This window comes from Salvelinus alpinus, chromosome 4 (genome assembly GCF_045679555.1).
Source record: "Salvelinus alpinus chromosome 4, SLU_Salpinus.1, whole genome shotgun sequence".
In the NCBI taxonomy this organism is placed as follows: domain Eukaryota; kingdom Metazoa; phylum Chordata; class Actinopteri; order Salmoniformes; family Salmonidae; genus Salvelinus; species Salvelinus alpinus.
This window is the reverse complement of record NC_092089.1, coordinates 28191626-28210217: the sequence shown is the minus strand read 5'-3', so window position 1 is coordinate 28210217 and position 18592 is coordinate 28191626. Positions and strand designations below refer to the sequence as shown.

At 44.2% G+C, this 18592-nt stretch overlaps 1 protein-coding gene across 3 annotated transcripts in view; it reads right to left on the bottom strand.

Annotated features, from left to right (window-relative positions):
- The window catches only part of LOC139573207 (disintegrin and metalloproteinase domain-containing protein 22-like), a 105837-nt gene that overhangs the window by 83807 nt on the left and 3438 nt on the right, over window positions 1-18592 (bottom strand). For all 3 annotated transcript variants that reach the window (XM_071396410.1, XM_071396408.1, XM_071396411.1), the window contains one exon: window positions 16968-17044. In XM_071396410.1, coding sequence (XP_071252511.1) covers window positions 16968-17044 — 77 coding nt within the window. The remainder of the gene's footprint in view (window positions 1-16967; window positions 17045-18592) is intronic.

Here is an 18592-nt window from a genome sequence, read left to right as displayed (position 1 = left end):
CTCCACACCCTCAGTCTATCCTCAACTAACATACCCTTCAGCTTCACGCAGGCACACCCCACTCCACACCCTCAGTCTATCCTCAACTAACATACCCTTCAGCTTCACGCAGGCACACCCCACTCCACACCCTCAGTCTATCCTCCACTAACATACCCTTCAGCTTCACGCAGACACACCCCACTCCACACCCTCAGTCTATCCTCAACTAACACACCCTTCAGCTTCACGCAGACACACCCCACTCCACACCCTCAGTCTATCCTCAACTAACATACCCTTCAGCTTCACGCAGGCACACCCCACTCCACACCCTCAGTCTATCCTCAACTAACATACCCTTCAGCTTCACGCAGGCACACCCCACTCCACACCCTCAGTCTATCCTCAACTAACATACCCTTCAGCTTCACGCAGGCACACCCCACTCCACACCCTCAGTCTATCCTCAACTAACATACCCTTCAGCTTCACGCAGGCACACCCCACTCCACACCCTCAGTCTATCCTCAACTAACATACCCTTCAGTTTCACGCAGGCACACCCCACTCCACACCCTCAGTCTATCCTCAACTAACATACCCTTCAGCTTCACGCAGGCACACCCCACTCCACACCCTCAGTCTATCCTCAACTAACATACCCTTCAGCTTCACGCAGGCACACCCCACTCCACACCCTCAGTCTATCCTCAACTAACATACCCTTCAGCTTCACGCAGGCACACCCCACTCCACACCCTCAGTCTATCCTCAACTAACATACCCTTCAGCTTCACGCAGGCACACCCCACTCCACACCCTCAGTCTATCCTCAACTAACATACCCTTCAGCTTCACGCAGGCACACCCCACTCCACACCCTCAGTCTATCCTCCACTAACATACCGTTCAGCTTCACGCAGGCACACCCCACTCCACACCCTCAGTCTATCCTCAACTAACATACCCTTCAGCTTCACGCAGGCACACCCCACTCCATACCCTCAGTCTATCCTCAACTAACATACCCTTCAGCTTCACGCAGGCACACCCCACTCCACACCCTCACCCACTCTGCTCACGGCTGTAATGTTGAACCAGTTAAAGTGTCTGTCTGATCAGACAACACAGACAGATCAGAGAGAGGACGGAGAGAAGGGAAGGAGAGAGGGGGGAGCAGGGGGAGGGAAGGAGGAAGAGAGGAAGAGAGATAGACTTTCGTCCCCCATCCCTCCCTCTCTCCTGCACATATACACCCCCCCCCCCCACCCCACCCCACCCCACACCCTCCCACCACCACCAAGACCCAAGGGTGCATGAAGGACAACCTGATCTCTCTGGCCTTCCCACTCACTTTCTCTCTCTCTTTTTCCCCTCTGCCTCTCAACTCCGTGTATTTCTCATTAAGTCCACTGTAAATCAGATCACTACTCTCCGTAATAAATTACAGGCCTAGGAAGAGACTAGAGAGGAGTGTTTCTGCAGGTGGGGGACGGGGGAACCATCACAACATGGATACACTACAGCATGGATACACTACAACATGGATACACTACAACATGGATACACTACAACATGGATACACCACAACATGGATACCACTACAACATGGATACGCTACAACATGGATACGCTACAGCATGGATACGCTACAACATGGATACGCTACAGCATGGATACCACTACAACATGGATACACTACAACATGGATACACTACAACATGGATACACTACAACATGGATACACTACAACATGGATACACTACAACATGGATACCACTACAACATGGATACCACTACAACATGGATACACTACAACATGGATACACTACAACATGGATACACTACAACATGGATACCACTACAACATGGATACCACTACAACATGGATACACTACAACATGGATACACTACAACATGGATACACTACAACATGGATACACTACAACATGGATACACTACAACATGGATACCACTACAACATGGATACGCTACAACATGGATACGCTACAACATGGATACGCTACAACATGGATACCACTACAACATGGATACGCTACAACATGGATACGCTACAACATGGATACGCTACAACATGGATACGCTACAACATGGATACGCTACAACATGGATACGCTACAACATGGATACCACTACAACATGGATACGCTACAACATGGATACGCTACAACATGGATACGCTACAACATGGATACGCTACAACATGGATACGCTACAGCATGGATACCACTACAACATGGATACACTACAACATGGATACACTACAACATGGATACCACTACAACATGGATACGCTACAACATGGATACGCTACAACATGGATACGCTACAACATGGATACGCTACAACATGGATACGCTACAACATGGATACGCTACAACATGGATACCACTACAACATGGATACGCTACAACATGGATACACTTCAACATGGATACACTACAACATGGATACACTACAACATGGATACACTACAACATGGATACCACTACAGCATGGATACGCTACAACATGGATACGCTACAACATGGATACGCTACAACATGGATACGCTACAACATGGATACGCTACAGCATGGATACGCTACAGCATGGATACCACTACAACATGGATACGCTACAACATGGATACGCTACAACATGGATACGCTACAACATGGATACCACTACAACATGGATACGCTACAACATGGATACCACTACAGCATGGATACGCTACAACATGGATACGCTACAACATGGATACGCTACAGCATGGATACGCTACAGCATGGATACGCTACAGCATGGATACCACTACAACATGGATACGCTACAACATGGATACGCTACAACATGGATACGCTACAACATGGATACCACTACAACATGGATACCACTACAACATGGATACCACTACAACATGGATACCACTACAACATGGATACCACTACAACATGGATACACTACAGCATGGATACGCTACAACATGGATACGCTACAACATGGATACGCTACAACATGGATACGCTACAACATGGATACCACTACAACATGGATACCACTACAGCATGGATACCACTACAACATGGATACCGCTACAACATGGATACCGCTACAACATGGATACACTACAGCATGGATACACTACAGCATGGATACACTACAACATGGATACCACTACAGCATGGATACACTACAACATGGATACACTACAACATGGATACACTACAACATGGATACACTACAACATGGATACACTACAACATGGATACACTACAACATGGATACACTACAACATGGATACACTACAACATGGATACGCTACAACATGGATACGCTACAACATGGATACGCTACAACATGGATACGCTACAACATGGATACGCTACAACATGGATACGCTACAACATGGATACGCTACAACATGGATACCGCTACAACATGGATACGCTACAGCATGGATACGCTACAGCATGGATACACTACAGCATGGATACACTACAGCATGGATACACTACCACATGGATACACTACCACATGGATACACTACCACATGGATACACTACAACATGGATACCGCTACAACATGGATAACATTATAGCATGGATACACTACAACATGGATACACTACAACATGGATACACTACAACATGGATACACTACAACATGGATACACTACAGCATGGATACACTACAACATGGATACACTACAGCATGGATACACTACAGCATGGATACACTAGAACATGGATACACTACAACATGGATACACTACAGCATGGATACACTACAACATGGATACACTACAACATGGATACACTACAACATGGATACACTACAACATGGATACACTACAACATGGATACACTACAACATGGATACACTACAACATGGATACACTACAACATGGATACACTACAACATGGATACACTACAACATGGATACACTACAACATGGATACCACTACAACATGGATACCACTACAACATGGATACATTACAGCATGGATACCACTACAACATGGATACACTACAACATGGATACACTACAACATGGATACACTACAACATGGATACACTACAACATGGATACACTACAACATGGATACACTACAACATGGATACACTACAACATGGATACACTACAACATGGATACACTACAACATGGATACACTACAACATGGATACACTACAACATGGATACACTACAACATGGATACACTACAACATGGATACACTACAACATGGATACACTACAACATAGATACACTACAACATAGATACACTACAACATGGATACACTACAACATGGATACCACTACAACATGGATACACTACAACATGGATACACTACAACATGGATACACTACAACATGGATACACTACAACATGGATACACTACAACATGGATACACTAGAACATGGATACACTACAACATGGATACACTACAACATGGATACCACTACAACATGGATACCACTACAACATGGATACCACTACAACACACACACACACACACACACACACACACACACACACACACACACACACACACACACACACACACACACACACACACACACACACACACACACACACACACACACACACACACACACACACACACACACACACACACACACACACACACACTCCATCTGCCCTTCAGGTATTACAGGAAATGTCAATCTGAGCTGAATCCATGCATCACTCCGTCCAATAATAAACCAACATTTACCAAGTAGCTTCTAACATCACACGGATACATAAGGTTAAAACAAGGCTTCATAGACACTAACCTCCTACTCCTCATTCTGTAATACTATACACTCCTACCTTTGGTGGAACGCATTATGCATTTTTCATCAAATAGTAATTGACTCTGTTATTAGCATAAACAGTCTCTGTCTGCGGCTCTGTTGGCTGAAATGGCCACGCGGTGGAAAGAGAGTGTGGTGGGACCCACATGAAAAAACACTATAATATACTATGGTTTCAATACTATAAATCAAATCAAATTTTATTTGTCACATTAACATGGTTAGCAGATGTTAATGCGAGTGTAGCGAAATGCTTGTGCTTCTAGTTCCGACAGTGCAGTAATATCTAACAAGTAATCTAACAATTCCCCAACAACTACCTAATACACACACATCTAAAAGGGGTGAATGAGATTATGTACATGTAAGTATATGGATGAGTAACGACCGAGCGGCATAGGCAAGGTGCAATAGATGGTATAAAATACAGTATACATGCAGATATATATAGTATACAATTGTATGAATACTATAGTATACTATGGTTTAAATACTATAGTCTACTACGGTATAAATATTATAGTCTACTATGGTATAAATACTATAGTATTCCCTGTAATATTTTTGCTGACTTTACTGTAGCATTTACAGTAGCATACTGTAGTATAAATACCGTAGTAAAAGAAAACTGTATATACTATAGTAATTAATGTAGTGTTTTTGTGGATTGTAGTATACTGTAGTATTTATTGTAGTGTTTTTGTTTTATTGTCTTTGACATAGAATTGCAGGCGTTCTCCTCGAGGAAACCTACTGGAGAAATACTAAAAGAACACATTTTACATAACCTGTAGGTTGGTAGGTAGGACTGGGGTCTGAATGGAGAGTTCAGAGCTTTTACTCTTTTCTATAACATGTAGGGAACACATTATATGGTCTATACTTGGCATGTAGGTTTCTCACTTATCTCACAATAGAAACAGAATATCCAGTCTCTCTCTGGCCTCTCGTTGTCCTGACAACAGCCCACACAGGAACAGCAAGGAACCAGCTCAGTGCTGGAACCGTATCACTCATAACACCAGTTTCATAAACAGACAGGTTATAGCAATTACTGACACCCACTAGCACCTGCCCACCTACTCCTTTCATCTCACACGAAGAGGGGGGAGAGACACACACACACACAGAACTTATTCTATTCTGTCAACACTGAGATTAAATTCTATGGGGTTGTTCATAGAAACTATACGGTATAACAACATCCCTTTTATACAACAATGAGCCTTGAAGCCTCTGTGAATATTTCATAACATGTCAAAACACTGGTTAGACATGTAGTCTACAGACCTCCTAACCTCATTCTAAGAGTACATAAAACATGGGAAAAATGTCATGTTTTAAGACCAAATACAATGCACGACATACAAAAAAGACATAAGAGATCTTCTAATCTTTGTATTAGTTCATATAAATTATATTTTTGTATGAGTTGTAATGTAAATCATATCAACTCAAACTTTGTCACTTGCGCTGAATACAAGTGTAGACCTTACCGTGAAATGCCTACTTACAAACCCTTAACCAACAGTGCAGTTCAAGAAAAGTTAATAAAATATTTCCCCAAAAAACTAAAGTAAAAAATAATAAAAGTAACACAATAACATAAACAATAACGAGGCTACAGCTGAAGTCGGAAGTTTAAATACACCTTAGCCAAATACATTTAAACTCAGTTTTTCACAATTCCTGACATTTAATCCCAGTGAAAATTCCCTGTCTTAGGTCAATTAGGATCACCACTTTATTTTAAGAATGTGAAATTTCAGAATAATAGTAGAGAGAATGATTTATTTCAGCTTTTATTTCTTTCATCACATTCCCAGCGGGTCAGAAGTTTACATACTCTCAATTAGTATTTGGTAGCATTGCCTTTAAATTGTTGAACTTTTTGGGTAGCCTTCCACAAGCTTCCCACAATAAGTTGGGTGAATTTCGGCCCATTCCTCCTGACAGAGCTGGTGTAACTGAGTCAGGTTTGTAGGCCTCCTTGCTCGCACACGCTTTTTCAGTTCTGCTCACAAATGTTTTATGGGATTGAGGTCAGGGCTTTGTGATGGCCACTCCAATACCTTGACTTTGTTGTCCTTAAGCCATTTTGGAAGTATGCTTGGGGGCATTGTCCATTTGGAAGAGCCATTTGCGACCAAGCTTTAACTTCCTGACTGATGTCTTGAGATGTTGCTTCAATATATCCACATAATTTTCTTCCCTCATGATGCCATCTATTTTGTGAAGTGCACCAGTCCCTCCTGCAGCAAAGCACCCCAACAACATGATGCTGCAACCCGTGCTTCACAGTTGGGATGGTGTTCTTCGGTTTGCAAGCCTCCCCCTTTTTCCTCCAAACATAATGATGGTCATTATGGCCAAACAGTTCCATTTTTGTTTCATCAGACCAGAGGACATTTCTCCAAAAAGTACGATCTTTGTCCCCATGTGCAGTTGCAAACCGTAGTCTGGCTTTTTTATGGCAGTTTTCGAGTAGTGGCTTCTTCCTTGCTGAGCGGCCTTTCAGGTCATGACGATATAGGACTCGTTTTACTGTGGATATGTCACGCCCTGACCCTAGTTCCTTTTTTATGTCTCTATTTTGGTTGGTCAGGGCGTGAGTTGGGGTGGGCATTCTATGTTTTTCCCCCTACGTTTTCTATTTCTATGTGTTTGGCCTGGTATGGTTCCCAATCAGAGGCAGCTGTCTATCGTTGTCTCTGATTGAGAACCATACTTAGGTAGCCTTTTCCCACCTGTGGTTTGTGGGTAGTTGTTTCCTGTTTTGTGTTGTTTCACCTTTCAGGACTGTTTCGATTTTCGTTTCTTACATTCACTTTGTTATTTTGTATTTTCGTGTTCAGTTATAATAAATTGACATGGACACTTACCACACTGCGTTTTGGTCCGATCTTTCCTGTTCCTCAGATGAAGAAGATCGTTACAGGATATAGATACTTTGTACCTGTTTCCTCCAGCATCTTCCCAAAGTCCTTTGCTGTTGTTCTGGGATTGATTTGCACTTTTCGCACCAAAGTACGTTCATCTCTAGGAAACAGAACGCGTCTCCTTCCTGAGCGGTATGATGGCTGTGTGAGAGGCACAAAGAGGCACTGAGTTTGAAGGTAGGCCTTGAAATACATCCACTGGTACACCTCCAATTGACTCAACTTATGTCAGTTAGCCTATCAGAAGCTTCTAAAGCCATGACATAATTTTCAGGAATTTTCCAAGCTGTTTAAAGGCACAGTCAATTTAGTGTATGTAAGCTTCTGACCCACTGGAATTGTGATACAGTGAATTATAAGTGAAATAATCTGTCTGTAAACAATTGTTGGAAAAATTACTTGTGTCATGCACAAAGAAGATGTCCAAACCGACTTGCCAAAACAATAGTTTGTTTACAAGAAATTTGTGGAGGGGTTAAAAAACTAGTTTTAATAACTCCAACCTAAGTGTATGTAATCTTCTGACTTCAACTGTATATACAGGGGGTACTGGTACCCGAGTCAATGTGCGGGGGTACAGGTTAGAGGTATTTGTACATGTAGGTAGGGGTGAAGACTATGCATAGATAATAAACAGCGAGTAGCAGCAGTGTAGAAATAAAACGGGGGGGGGGGGGGGGGGGGGTCAATGTAAATGCAAATGGGGGGGTCAATGGGCTTTCCTCTGACACCACCTATTATATAGGTCTTGGATTGCAGGAAGCTTGGCCCCAGTGATGTACTGGGCCGTACGCATTATCCTCTGTAGCGCCTTACGGTCAGATGCCGAGCAGTTGCCATACCAGGCAGTGATGCAACCGGTCAGGATGCTCTCGATGGTGCAGCTGTAGAACTATTTGAGGAACTGGGGACCCATGCCAAATCTTTTTAGTCTCCTGAGGGGGAAAAGGTTTTGTCGTGCCCTCTTCACGACGGTCTTGGTGTGTTTGGACCATGATAGTTCATTGGTGATGTGGACACCAAGGAACTTGAAACTCTCGACCCGCTCCACTACAGCACCGTTGATGTTAATGGGGCTTGTTCGGCCCACCTGCACTGTAGTCCACGATCAGCGCTTCTATCTTGCTCACATTGAGGAAGAGGTTGTTGTCCTGGCACCACACTGCCAGGTCTCTGACCTCCTCCCTATAGCTGTCTCATTGTTGTCGGTGATCAGGTCTACCACTGTTGTGTCGTCAGCAAACTTAATGATGGTGTTGGGAGTCGTGTTTGGCCATGCAGTCGTGGGTGAACAGGGAGTACAGGAGGGGACTAAGTACACACCACTGAGGGGCCCCAGTGTTGAGGATCAGCGTGGCAGACGTATTGTTGCCTACCCTCACCACCTGGGGGCGGCCCGTCAGGAAGTCCAGGATCCAGTTGCAGAGGGAGGTGTTGAGTCTCAGGGTCTTTAGCTTAGTGATGAGCTTTGAGGGCACTATGGTGTTGAACGCTGAGCTGTAGTCAATGAACAGCATTCTCACATAGGTGTTCTTTTTGTCCAGGTGGGAAAGGGCAGTGTGGAGTGTGATTGAGATTGCGACATCTGTGGATCTGCTGGGGCGGTTTTTGAATTGGAGTGGGTCTAGGGTATCCGGGAGGATGCTGTTGATGTGAGCCATGACCAGCCTTTCAAAGCATTCATGGCTACCGGCGTGAGTGCTACGGGACGGTAATCATTTATGTATGTATTAGTTGTAATGTAAACAATAGGTTTGAATTAGTTGTAATATAAACAATAGGTTTGTACTAGTTGTAATGTAAACAACAGGTTTGTACTAGTTGTAATGTAAACAATAGGTTTGTACTAGTTGTAATGGAAACAATAGGTTTGAATTGGTTGTAATGTAAACAATAAGTTTGTACTAGTTGTAATGTAAACAATAGGTTTGAATTGGTTGTAATGTAAACAATAGGTTTGTACTAGTTGTAATGTAAACAATAGGTTTGTACTAGTTGTAATGTAAACCATAGGTTTGTACTAGTTGTAATGTAAACCGTAGGTTTGTACTAGTTGTAATGTAAACCATAGGTTTGTACTAGTTGTAATGTAAACAATAGGTTTGTACTAGTTGTAATGTAAACAATAGGTTTGTACTAGTTGTAATGTAAACCATAGGTTTGTACTAGTTGTAATGTAAATAATATGTTCTGTGGGCCCCCAGGCTCTAAACTGGCCCATGGTTTATAAGGGCCACATTGAGGCTTAATTGGTACTGCAGTAAGAGCACCAGACTGAGCCATTCACACACACACACACACATCCCATTTCAGCGTCCCCCTTTAATCTTACAGGGACATCAATTATTCAGCGTGAGCAGGTGGGAGGGGAGGTGAGGGGTGAGGAGGAGGTGTGGTTTATGAGGAAAGGGGAGCATCATTCAAAGAAGCACCCCCACCCCAACCCATCCCATCCCACTCCCATCCCACACCCACCCCATTGCAGCCCACTCCCACCCCATCCCAGCCCACTCCCGAGGCCATGAATGGCAATTTGGAGGCAGCCAAAGATGTAAGAGGGAGAGGACAAAGAAGCCTAAGGAATTGATGTGTGACCTTAGCACAGTAGGCAACACAGACACACTTCTGCCCTGCAATACTTTGGTATTTTTACTATTACATTGTTACTGACTACTGCATTGTTGGGTTTAGGGCTTGCAAGAAAGGCATTTCACTGTACTTGTGCATGTAACATTATAACACTAAAAACACACACACCCTCACAGTTGCAGTTATAGTAGGCACAAGCTAAAAATACCTGATGCGTTTCTGAGAGGTTCTTCTTCATCGTCAAATCTGTGATCTTATTAAAAGATCCCAGTGGAAAGAGAGAGTAGCATCTCAAAATCAACTGAAATAAAAAACAAGCAGCCTCTTGTTTGTTATGCTTGCAACTGCTTAAACACATACAAACACACACAGAGGAGAGGTCATTGATCAACCTAAGGAAACTAGGTCTCGCTGCATGAAGCCAAGAAACATGCACGCTCAACCTCAATGCCCTCCTCACACACACACAGCTCAAGAAAGTTATCTCGTCAACAAAGGGAAAGGGGGAAACCTAGTCAGTTGTACAACTGAATGCATTCAACTGAAATGTGTCTTCTGCATTTAACCCAAGCAGGGTGCAGTGTGATTGGATGGATGGAGAAGAGCAGCACACACACACACACACACACACACACACACACACACACACACACACACACACACACACACACACACACACACACACACACACACACACACACACACACACACACACACACACACACACACACACACACACACACACACACACACACAAAGCATATAACAGAACCTCATGAAACACATAGCCACCGCAGGAGAGAGAGACAACAGGACAGAGAACCATTCCCTCCATACTACCATTGTACTGATCACTACAACAGGACAGAGAACCATTCTCTCCATACTACCATTGTACTGATCACTACAACAGGACAGAGAACCATTCTCTCCATACTACCATTGTACTGATCACTACAACAGGACAGAGAACCATTCCCTCCATACTACCATTGTACTGATCACTACAACAGGACAGAGAACCATTCCCTCCATACTACCTTTGTACTGATCACTACAACAGGACAGAGAACCATTCCCTCCATACTACCATTGTACTGATCACTACAACAGGACAGAGAACCATTCTCTCCATACTACCATTGTACTGATCACTACAACAGGACAGAGAACCATTCTCTCCATACTACCATTGTACTGATCACTACAACAGGACAGAGAACCATTCTCTCCATACTACCATTGTACTGATCACTACAACAGGACAGAGAACCATTCCCTCCATACTACCATTGTACTGATCACTACAACAGGACAGAGAACCATTCTCTCCATACTACCATTGTACTGATCACTACAACAGGACAGAGAACCATTCTCTCCATACTACCATTGTACTGATCACTACAACAGGACAGAGAACCATTCTCTCCATACTACCATTGTACTGATCACTACAACAGGACAGAGAACCATTCCCTCCATACTACCATTGTACTGATCACTACAACAGGACAGAGAACCATTCCCTCCATACTACCATTGTACTGATCACTACAACAGGACAGAGAACCATTCCCTCCATACTACCATTGTACTGATCACTACAACAGGACAGAGAACCATTCCCTCCATACTACCATTGTACTGATCACTACAACAGGACAGAGAACCATTCCCTCCATACTACCATTGTACTGATCACTACAACAGGACAGAGAACCATTCCCTCCATACTACCATTGTACTGATCACTACAACAGGACAGAGAACCATTCCCTCCATACTACCATTGTACTGATCACTACAACAGGACAGAGAACCATTCCCTCCATACTACCATTGTACTGATCACTACAACAGGACAGAGAACCATTCCCTCCATACTACCATTGTACTGATCACTACAACAGGACAGAGAACCATTCCCTCCATACTACCATTGTACTGATCACTACAACAGGACAGAGAACCATTCCCTCCATACTACCATTGTACTGATCACTACAACAGGACAGAGAACCATTCCCTCCATACTACCATTGTACTGATCACTACAACAGGACAGAGAACCATTCCCTCCATACTACCATTGTACTGATCACTACAACAGGACAGAGAACCATTCCCTCCATACTACCATTGTACTGATCACTACAACAGGACAGAGAACCATTCCCTCCATACTACCATTGTACTGATCACTACAACAGGACAGAGAACCATTCCCTCCATACTACCATTGTACTGATCACTACAACAGGACAGAGAACCATTCCCTCCATACTACCATTGTACTGATCACTACAACAGGACAGAGAACCATTCCCTCCATACTACCATTGTACTGATCACTACAACAGGACAGAGAACCATTCCCTCCATACTACCATTGTACTGATCACTACAACAGGACAGAGAACCATTCCCTCCATACTACCATTGTACTGATCACTACAACAGGACAGAGAACCATTCCCTCCATACTACCATTGTACTGATCACTACAACAGGACAGAGAACCATTCCCTCCATACTACCATTGTACTGATCACTACAACAGGACAGAGAACCATTCCCTCCATACTACCATTGTACTGATCACTACAACAGGACAGAGAACCATTCCCTCCATACTACCATTGTACTGATCACTACAACAGGACAGAGAACCATTCCCTCCATACTACCATTGTACTGATCACTACAACAGGACAGAGAACCATTCCCTCCATACTACCATTGTACTGATCACTACAACAGGACAGAGAACCATTCCCTCCATACTACCATTGTACTGATCACTACAACAGGACAGAGAACCATTCCCTCCATACTACCATTGTACTGATCACTACAACAGGACAGAGAACCATTCCCTCCATACTACCATTGTACTGATCACTACAACAGGACAGAGAACCATTCCCTCCATACTACCATTGTACTGACCACTACAACAGGACAGAGAACCATTCCCTCCATACTACCATTGTACTGATCACTACAACAGGACAGAGAACCATTCCCTCCATACTACCATTGTACTGATCACTACAACAGGACAGAGAACCATTCCCTCCATACTACCATTGTACTGACCACTACAACAGGACAGAGAACCATTCCCTCCATACTACCATTGTACTGATCACTACAACAGGACAGAGAACCATTCCCTCCATACTACCATTGTACTGACCACTACAACAGGACAGAGAACCATTCCCTCCATACTACCATTGTACTGACCACTACAACAGGACAGAGAACCATTCCCTCCATACTACCATTGTACTGATCACTACAACAGGACAGAGAACCATTCCCTCCATACTACCATTGTACTGATCACTACAACAGGACAGAGAACCATTCCCTCCATACTACCATTGTACTGATCACTACAACAGGACAGAGAACCATTCCCTCCATACTACCATTGTACTGATCACTACAACAGGACAGAGAACCATTCCCTCCATACTACCATTGTACTGATCACTACAACAGGACAGAGAACCATTCCCTCCATACTACCATTGTACTGATCACTACAACAGGACAGAGAACCATTCCCTCCATACTACCATTGTACTGATCACTACAACAGGACAGAGAACCATTCCCTCCATACTACCATTGTACTGATCACTACAACAGGACAGAGAACCATTCCCTCCATACTACCATTGTACTGATCACTACAACAGGACAGAGAACCATTCCCTCCATACTACCATTGTACTGATCACTACAACAGGACAGAGAACCATTCCCTCCATACTACCATTGTACTGATCACTACAACAGGACAGAGAACCATTCCCTCCATACTACCATTGTACTGATCACTACAACAGGACAGAGAACCATTCCCTCCATACTACCATTGTACTGATCACTACAACAGGACAGAGAACCATTCCCTCCATACTACCATTGTACTGATCACTACAACAGGACAGAGAACCATTCCCTCCATACTACCATTGTACTGATCACTACAACAGGACAGAGAACCATTCCCTCCATACTACCATTGTACTGATCACTACAACAGGACAGAGAACCATTCCCTCCATACTACCATTGTACTGATCACTACAACAGGACAGAGAACCATTCCCTCCATACTACCATTGTACTGATCACTACAACAGGACAGAGAACCATTCCCTCCATACTACCATTGTACTGATCACTACAACAGGACAGAGAACCATTCCCTCCATACTACCATTGTACTGACCACTACAACAGGACAGAGAACCATTCCCTCCATACTACCATTGTACTGACCACTACAACAGGACAGAGAACCATTCCCTCCATACGATCACTACAACAGGACAGAGAACCATTCTCTCCATACTACCATTGTACTGATCACTACAACAGGACAGAGAACCATTCCCTCCATACTACTATTGTACTGATCACTACAACAGGACAGGGGTTCAAATCTATATGCAGGCTTCCCAAACCATACAGACACACAGTTACAGCTGTGAATACAGACTCCAGACTCCAACATAGAATACAGACTCCATTTGATGGATGACATCCAGCACCTCAGGTCACCAAACACAACATACGACAGAGACGTGCCTGACCGAGTCACAACAATAGCTCTACATCCCACAGGGACACTGTGTCATGACACATGACGCTTCATGCATCATACAGTAACCCTACGAGTGGCAGCACTGTGCTGTTTGGATATTCCTGTGATAACAGATAGTCAATCAGCAGCCATCTGAATAGTCCTCGAGACACCAAAACATCACATTTAAAGAGTTTGGAAACTATTCCAAGAGTAAGGTGCAAAAAAACTTAAAGCGATTTACCAAACTCAGTGGCGATCGAAGGGATATCCCGAGTTAGCCCTCCCTGAGACCGGGTCTGGTAGCTCATACATCTGTAGGTTAACAATGACGCAAGGTACCGCGGAAGTTGTGTAAGGGGGCTTTATAAACTAAAATAGTGCAATGCATCGATCTACGAGACCTCAAAGAGGGCCAGCCTACTTTCATCAATGCACCAATCTACGAGACCTCAGAGGGCCAGACTACTTTCATCAATGCACCGATCTACGAGACCTCAAAGAGGGCCAGCCTACTTTCTGATACAGAATGCAGTGATGTGTACTGAACCTGTCACCCTGTGTCTTTGTGTCTGTGACACACAGAGAGAGAGAGAGAGAGAGAGAGAGAGAGAGAGAGAGAGAGAGAGAGACACAACTTCCCCTCATTAGTGAAAGACCATTGGTCAGCAGAGTGTGAGGGCCAGATAGAGAGAGCTTGAGAGAAAGGAAGAGAGGGAGAGAGAGAAGTGGTCAAAGCTGACAGAGAAACAGTGAGAGGGAGTAAAAGTGAAAAAGGGAGAAAGCTGAGTGAGAGAGAGATGGCGGGATGGAGAGCGAGAGAAATAGCCCCACAAACACACAGCATATAATTTCTTCCCCAAAACAAGGTGGCCCAAAAGGCACTGGACACTGGGAGGAAATATGGTCCTGTCTGCTCTGTACTACTACGATCAGCCAGAGGTGAAAGATGTCTCATTCCTCATTAGAGCACTGTGATAAAGATGTACTGCCAGATTCTGTTGTTCTACATACCCAGAGGCAGAACTCGTGGATCCCATTTTAATGTCTCTGCATGCACCATGAAGGACATGCTACCGTACCTGTAGACTTCCAAACATTGCTCTAACACTAATTAGCACAAGCTCGCGAAACTACCTCTTAACTTCCTTTATTCTGTGCGCAATGACAACTGCTAGAATCTTGCAATATCCCTTTAAAATCTCATTTGAAAGCCTGCTTATGAACGGCTTATAACCTGCATAATAACGGCGTATAACCTGCTTATGAACAGCTTATAACCTGCTTATGAACGGCTTATAAACTATTGTTGCCGAGTGAATAAGCAGCCTATAAGCAGTATTACCAACCAAGTATTCATAATCAATGATAGGCCTACAGCACTGCCACTAACAGGTTTTCCCAGATCAAAGCTTCGCGAGGAAGACATTAGGGACTAATTAAACAGCTCTTAAAGACATGCTCCGGTACTTTGGCGACTAGTAAATATTTTTGAAACCTCCCGCTTTGGCCTGGATGTGTCAATATGTAGTTCACCCATGCATAATCTATGATCGGAATTACTGTCTTACCTCAACTAGGCACGAAACGGCTCGTTTGAAAGTGACTATTTTCTGGAAGCTGTGCTGCGCCATTTTCCCTATATTTCCCCCGCATGGGCCAGACCGCCAACAATTTGAGTTCCAGCCAATGAGATTCAGCCCCTCGTAATTTGAGTGACAGCTAGCAAGAATCACACACAGCAGAGTGAAAGAGAGAGCAATGACGTGGTGCACATACAGTATCTGCACATATGTGATGTAGTACACTATTTTCGGGGACCACTTTTGGCTCATGGGTGCTACTTTCAGAACTACTTGCTAATAAGTATACAAAAGTAACGGAGAATTCCTTTAATCATACAAAATACCGTCTAGTACTACTGGCTATTTTACTATCACATGCAGAAATCATGACATAGAGAGAAAGGGGATTTATCGCAGTAGATTTCGAGAATGTTGGTGATAGGTCAAATGTTATACTCACTGGTTCAGTTCAACATCCAAGATGAACTGCTCACCAAACGCGTCCACCTGGAAGCTGGCTTGGGCCACGTGGTTCCCCTGTGAATAAAAAAAATCAGAAACGTTGTACAATCATCTCTATTCCATTAAGTGCTGAAAAAGCTTTTACAAAACAACTAACAATATACATACTGTACATGAACTTTAAGGAAAGGAATACATTCTGAGAGACAGGGGAGCTGTGATGGAAGCTGAATCAGACCCAGACATTTTGAGAGACGGGAGCTGTAATGGAAGCTGAACTAGACCCAGACATTCTGAGAGACAGGGGAGCTGTGATGGAAGCTGAACCAGACCCAGACATTCTGAGAGACAGGGGAGCTGTGAAGAAGCTGAACTAGACCCAGACATTCTGAGAGACAGGGGAGCTGTGATGGAAGCTGAACCAGACCCAGACATTCTGAGAGACAGGGGAGCTGTGAAGAAGCTGAACCAGACCCAGACATTCTGAGAGACAGGGGAGCTGTGATGGAAGCTGAACTAGACCCAGACATTCTGAGAGACAGGGGAGCTGTGATGGAAGCTGAACTAGACCCAGACATTCTGAGAGACAGGGGAGCTGTGATGGAAGCTGAACCAGACCCAGACATTCTGAGAGACAGGGGAGCTGTGATGAAGCTGAACCAGACCCAGACATTCTGAGAGACAGGGGAGCTGTGATGGAAGCTGAACTAGACCCAGACATTCTGAGAGACATCGGTGAAATGAACCATGCAAATCTGTGTAACTCACACCCTCCCACCTCCTCCTGTACTCACATCCTCCCACCTCCCCCTGTACTCACACACACATCCACCCACCCACCCTCCCTGCTGGCTCATCCAGAAATGATTGATTGGGTTGAGGGGGAAGGTCTAATACATCCCTAGCTCTGGGCACATATGGCGCGTGGTCTATTACAGGCCCCAGGGGCAACGAGGACTTCCCACTATTGTTCCTGTGTAACTCTGAGGGAGTCCCCAGCTAGTCTAATACAGGACTAACCCCTCCCCCAGGCATGGCCCACGGGCCTGAGTCAATACACTCCGGACGCTGCATTAAAACCAAGGGAGTGTGTGTGTGTGAGTATGAAATGCCGCAATCTTCACCCAAGGATGACCTTAGACCTCGGGGTCCCCTGTGGCCACAGACACTATTGTTACTGTGTGTGTGTGTGTGTGTGTGTGTGTGTGTGTGTGTGTGTGTGTGTGTGTGTGTGTGTGTGTGTGTGTGTGTGTGTGTGTGTGTGTGTGTGTGTGTGTGTGTGTGTGTACGCACGAGCATATAACGGTACGCGAGTATGTGATTATTTTTCAGGGCACACTTTAAAATCAAATTAAGCAAATTGAATCCACATGAAGTGGTACCAGTAATTGTGTTCTCCTGGACCAGATTTCCCAGTTTGACTGGGCCGAGCCGAGGCACCGAGACCATCAGCGACTCCTGTTTCATTGATTAGTGCATCATAGCAGGACCACTGATGGAGCTAGGGGCCTACCAGGGAGGGCTGTTATCCTACTACAACACAGACAGCCGTACACACACACACACACACACACACACACACACACACACACACACACACACACACACACACACACACACACA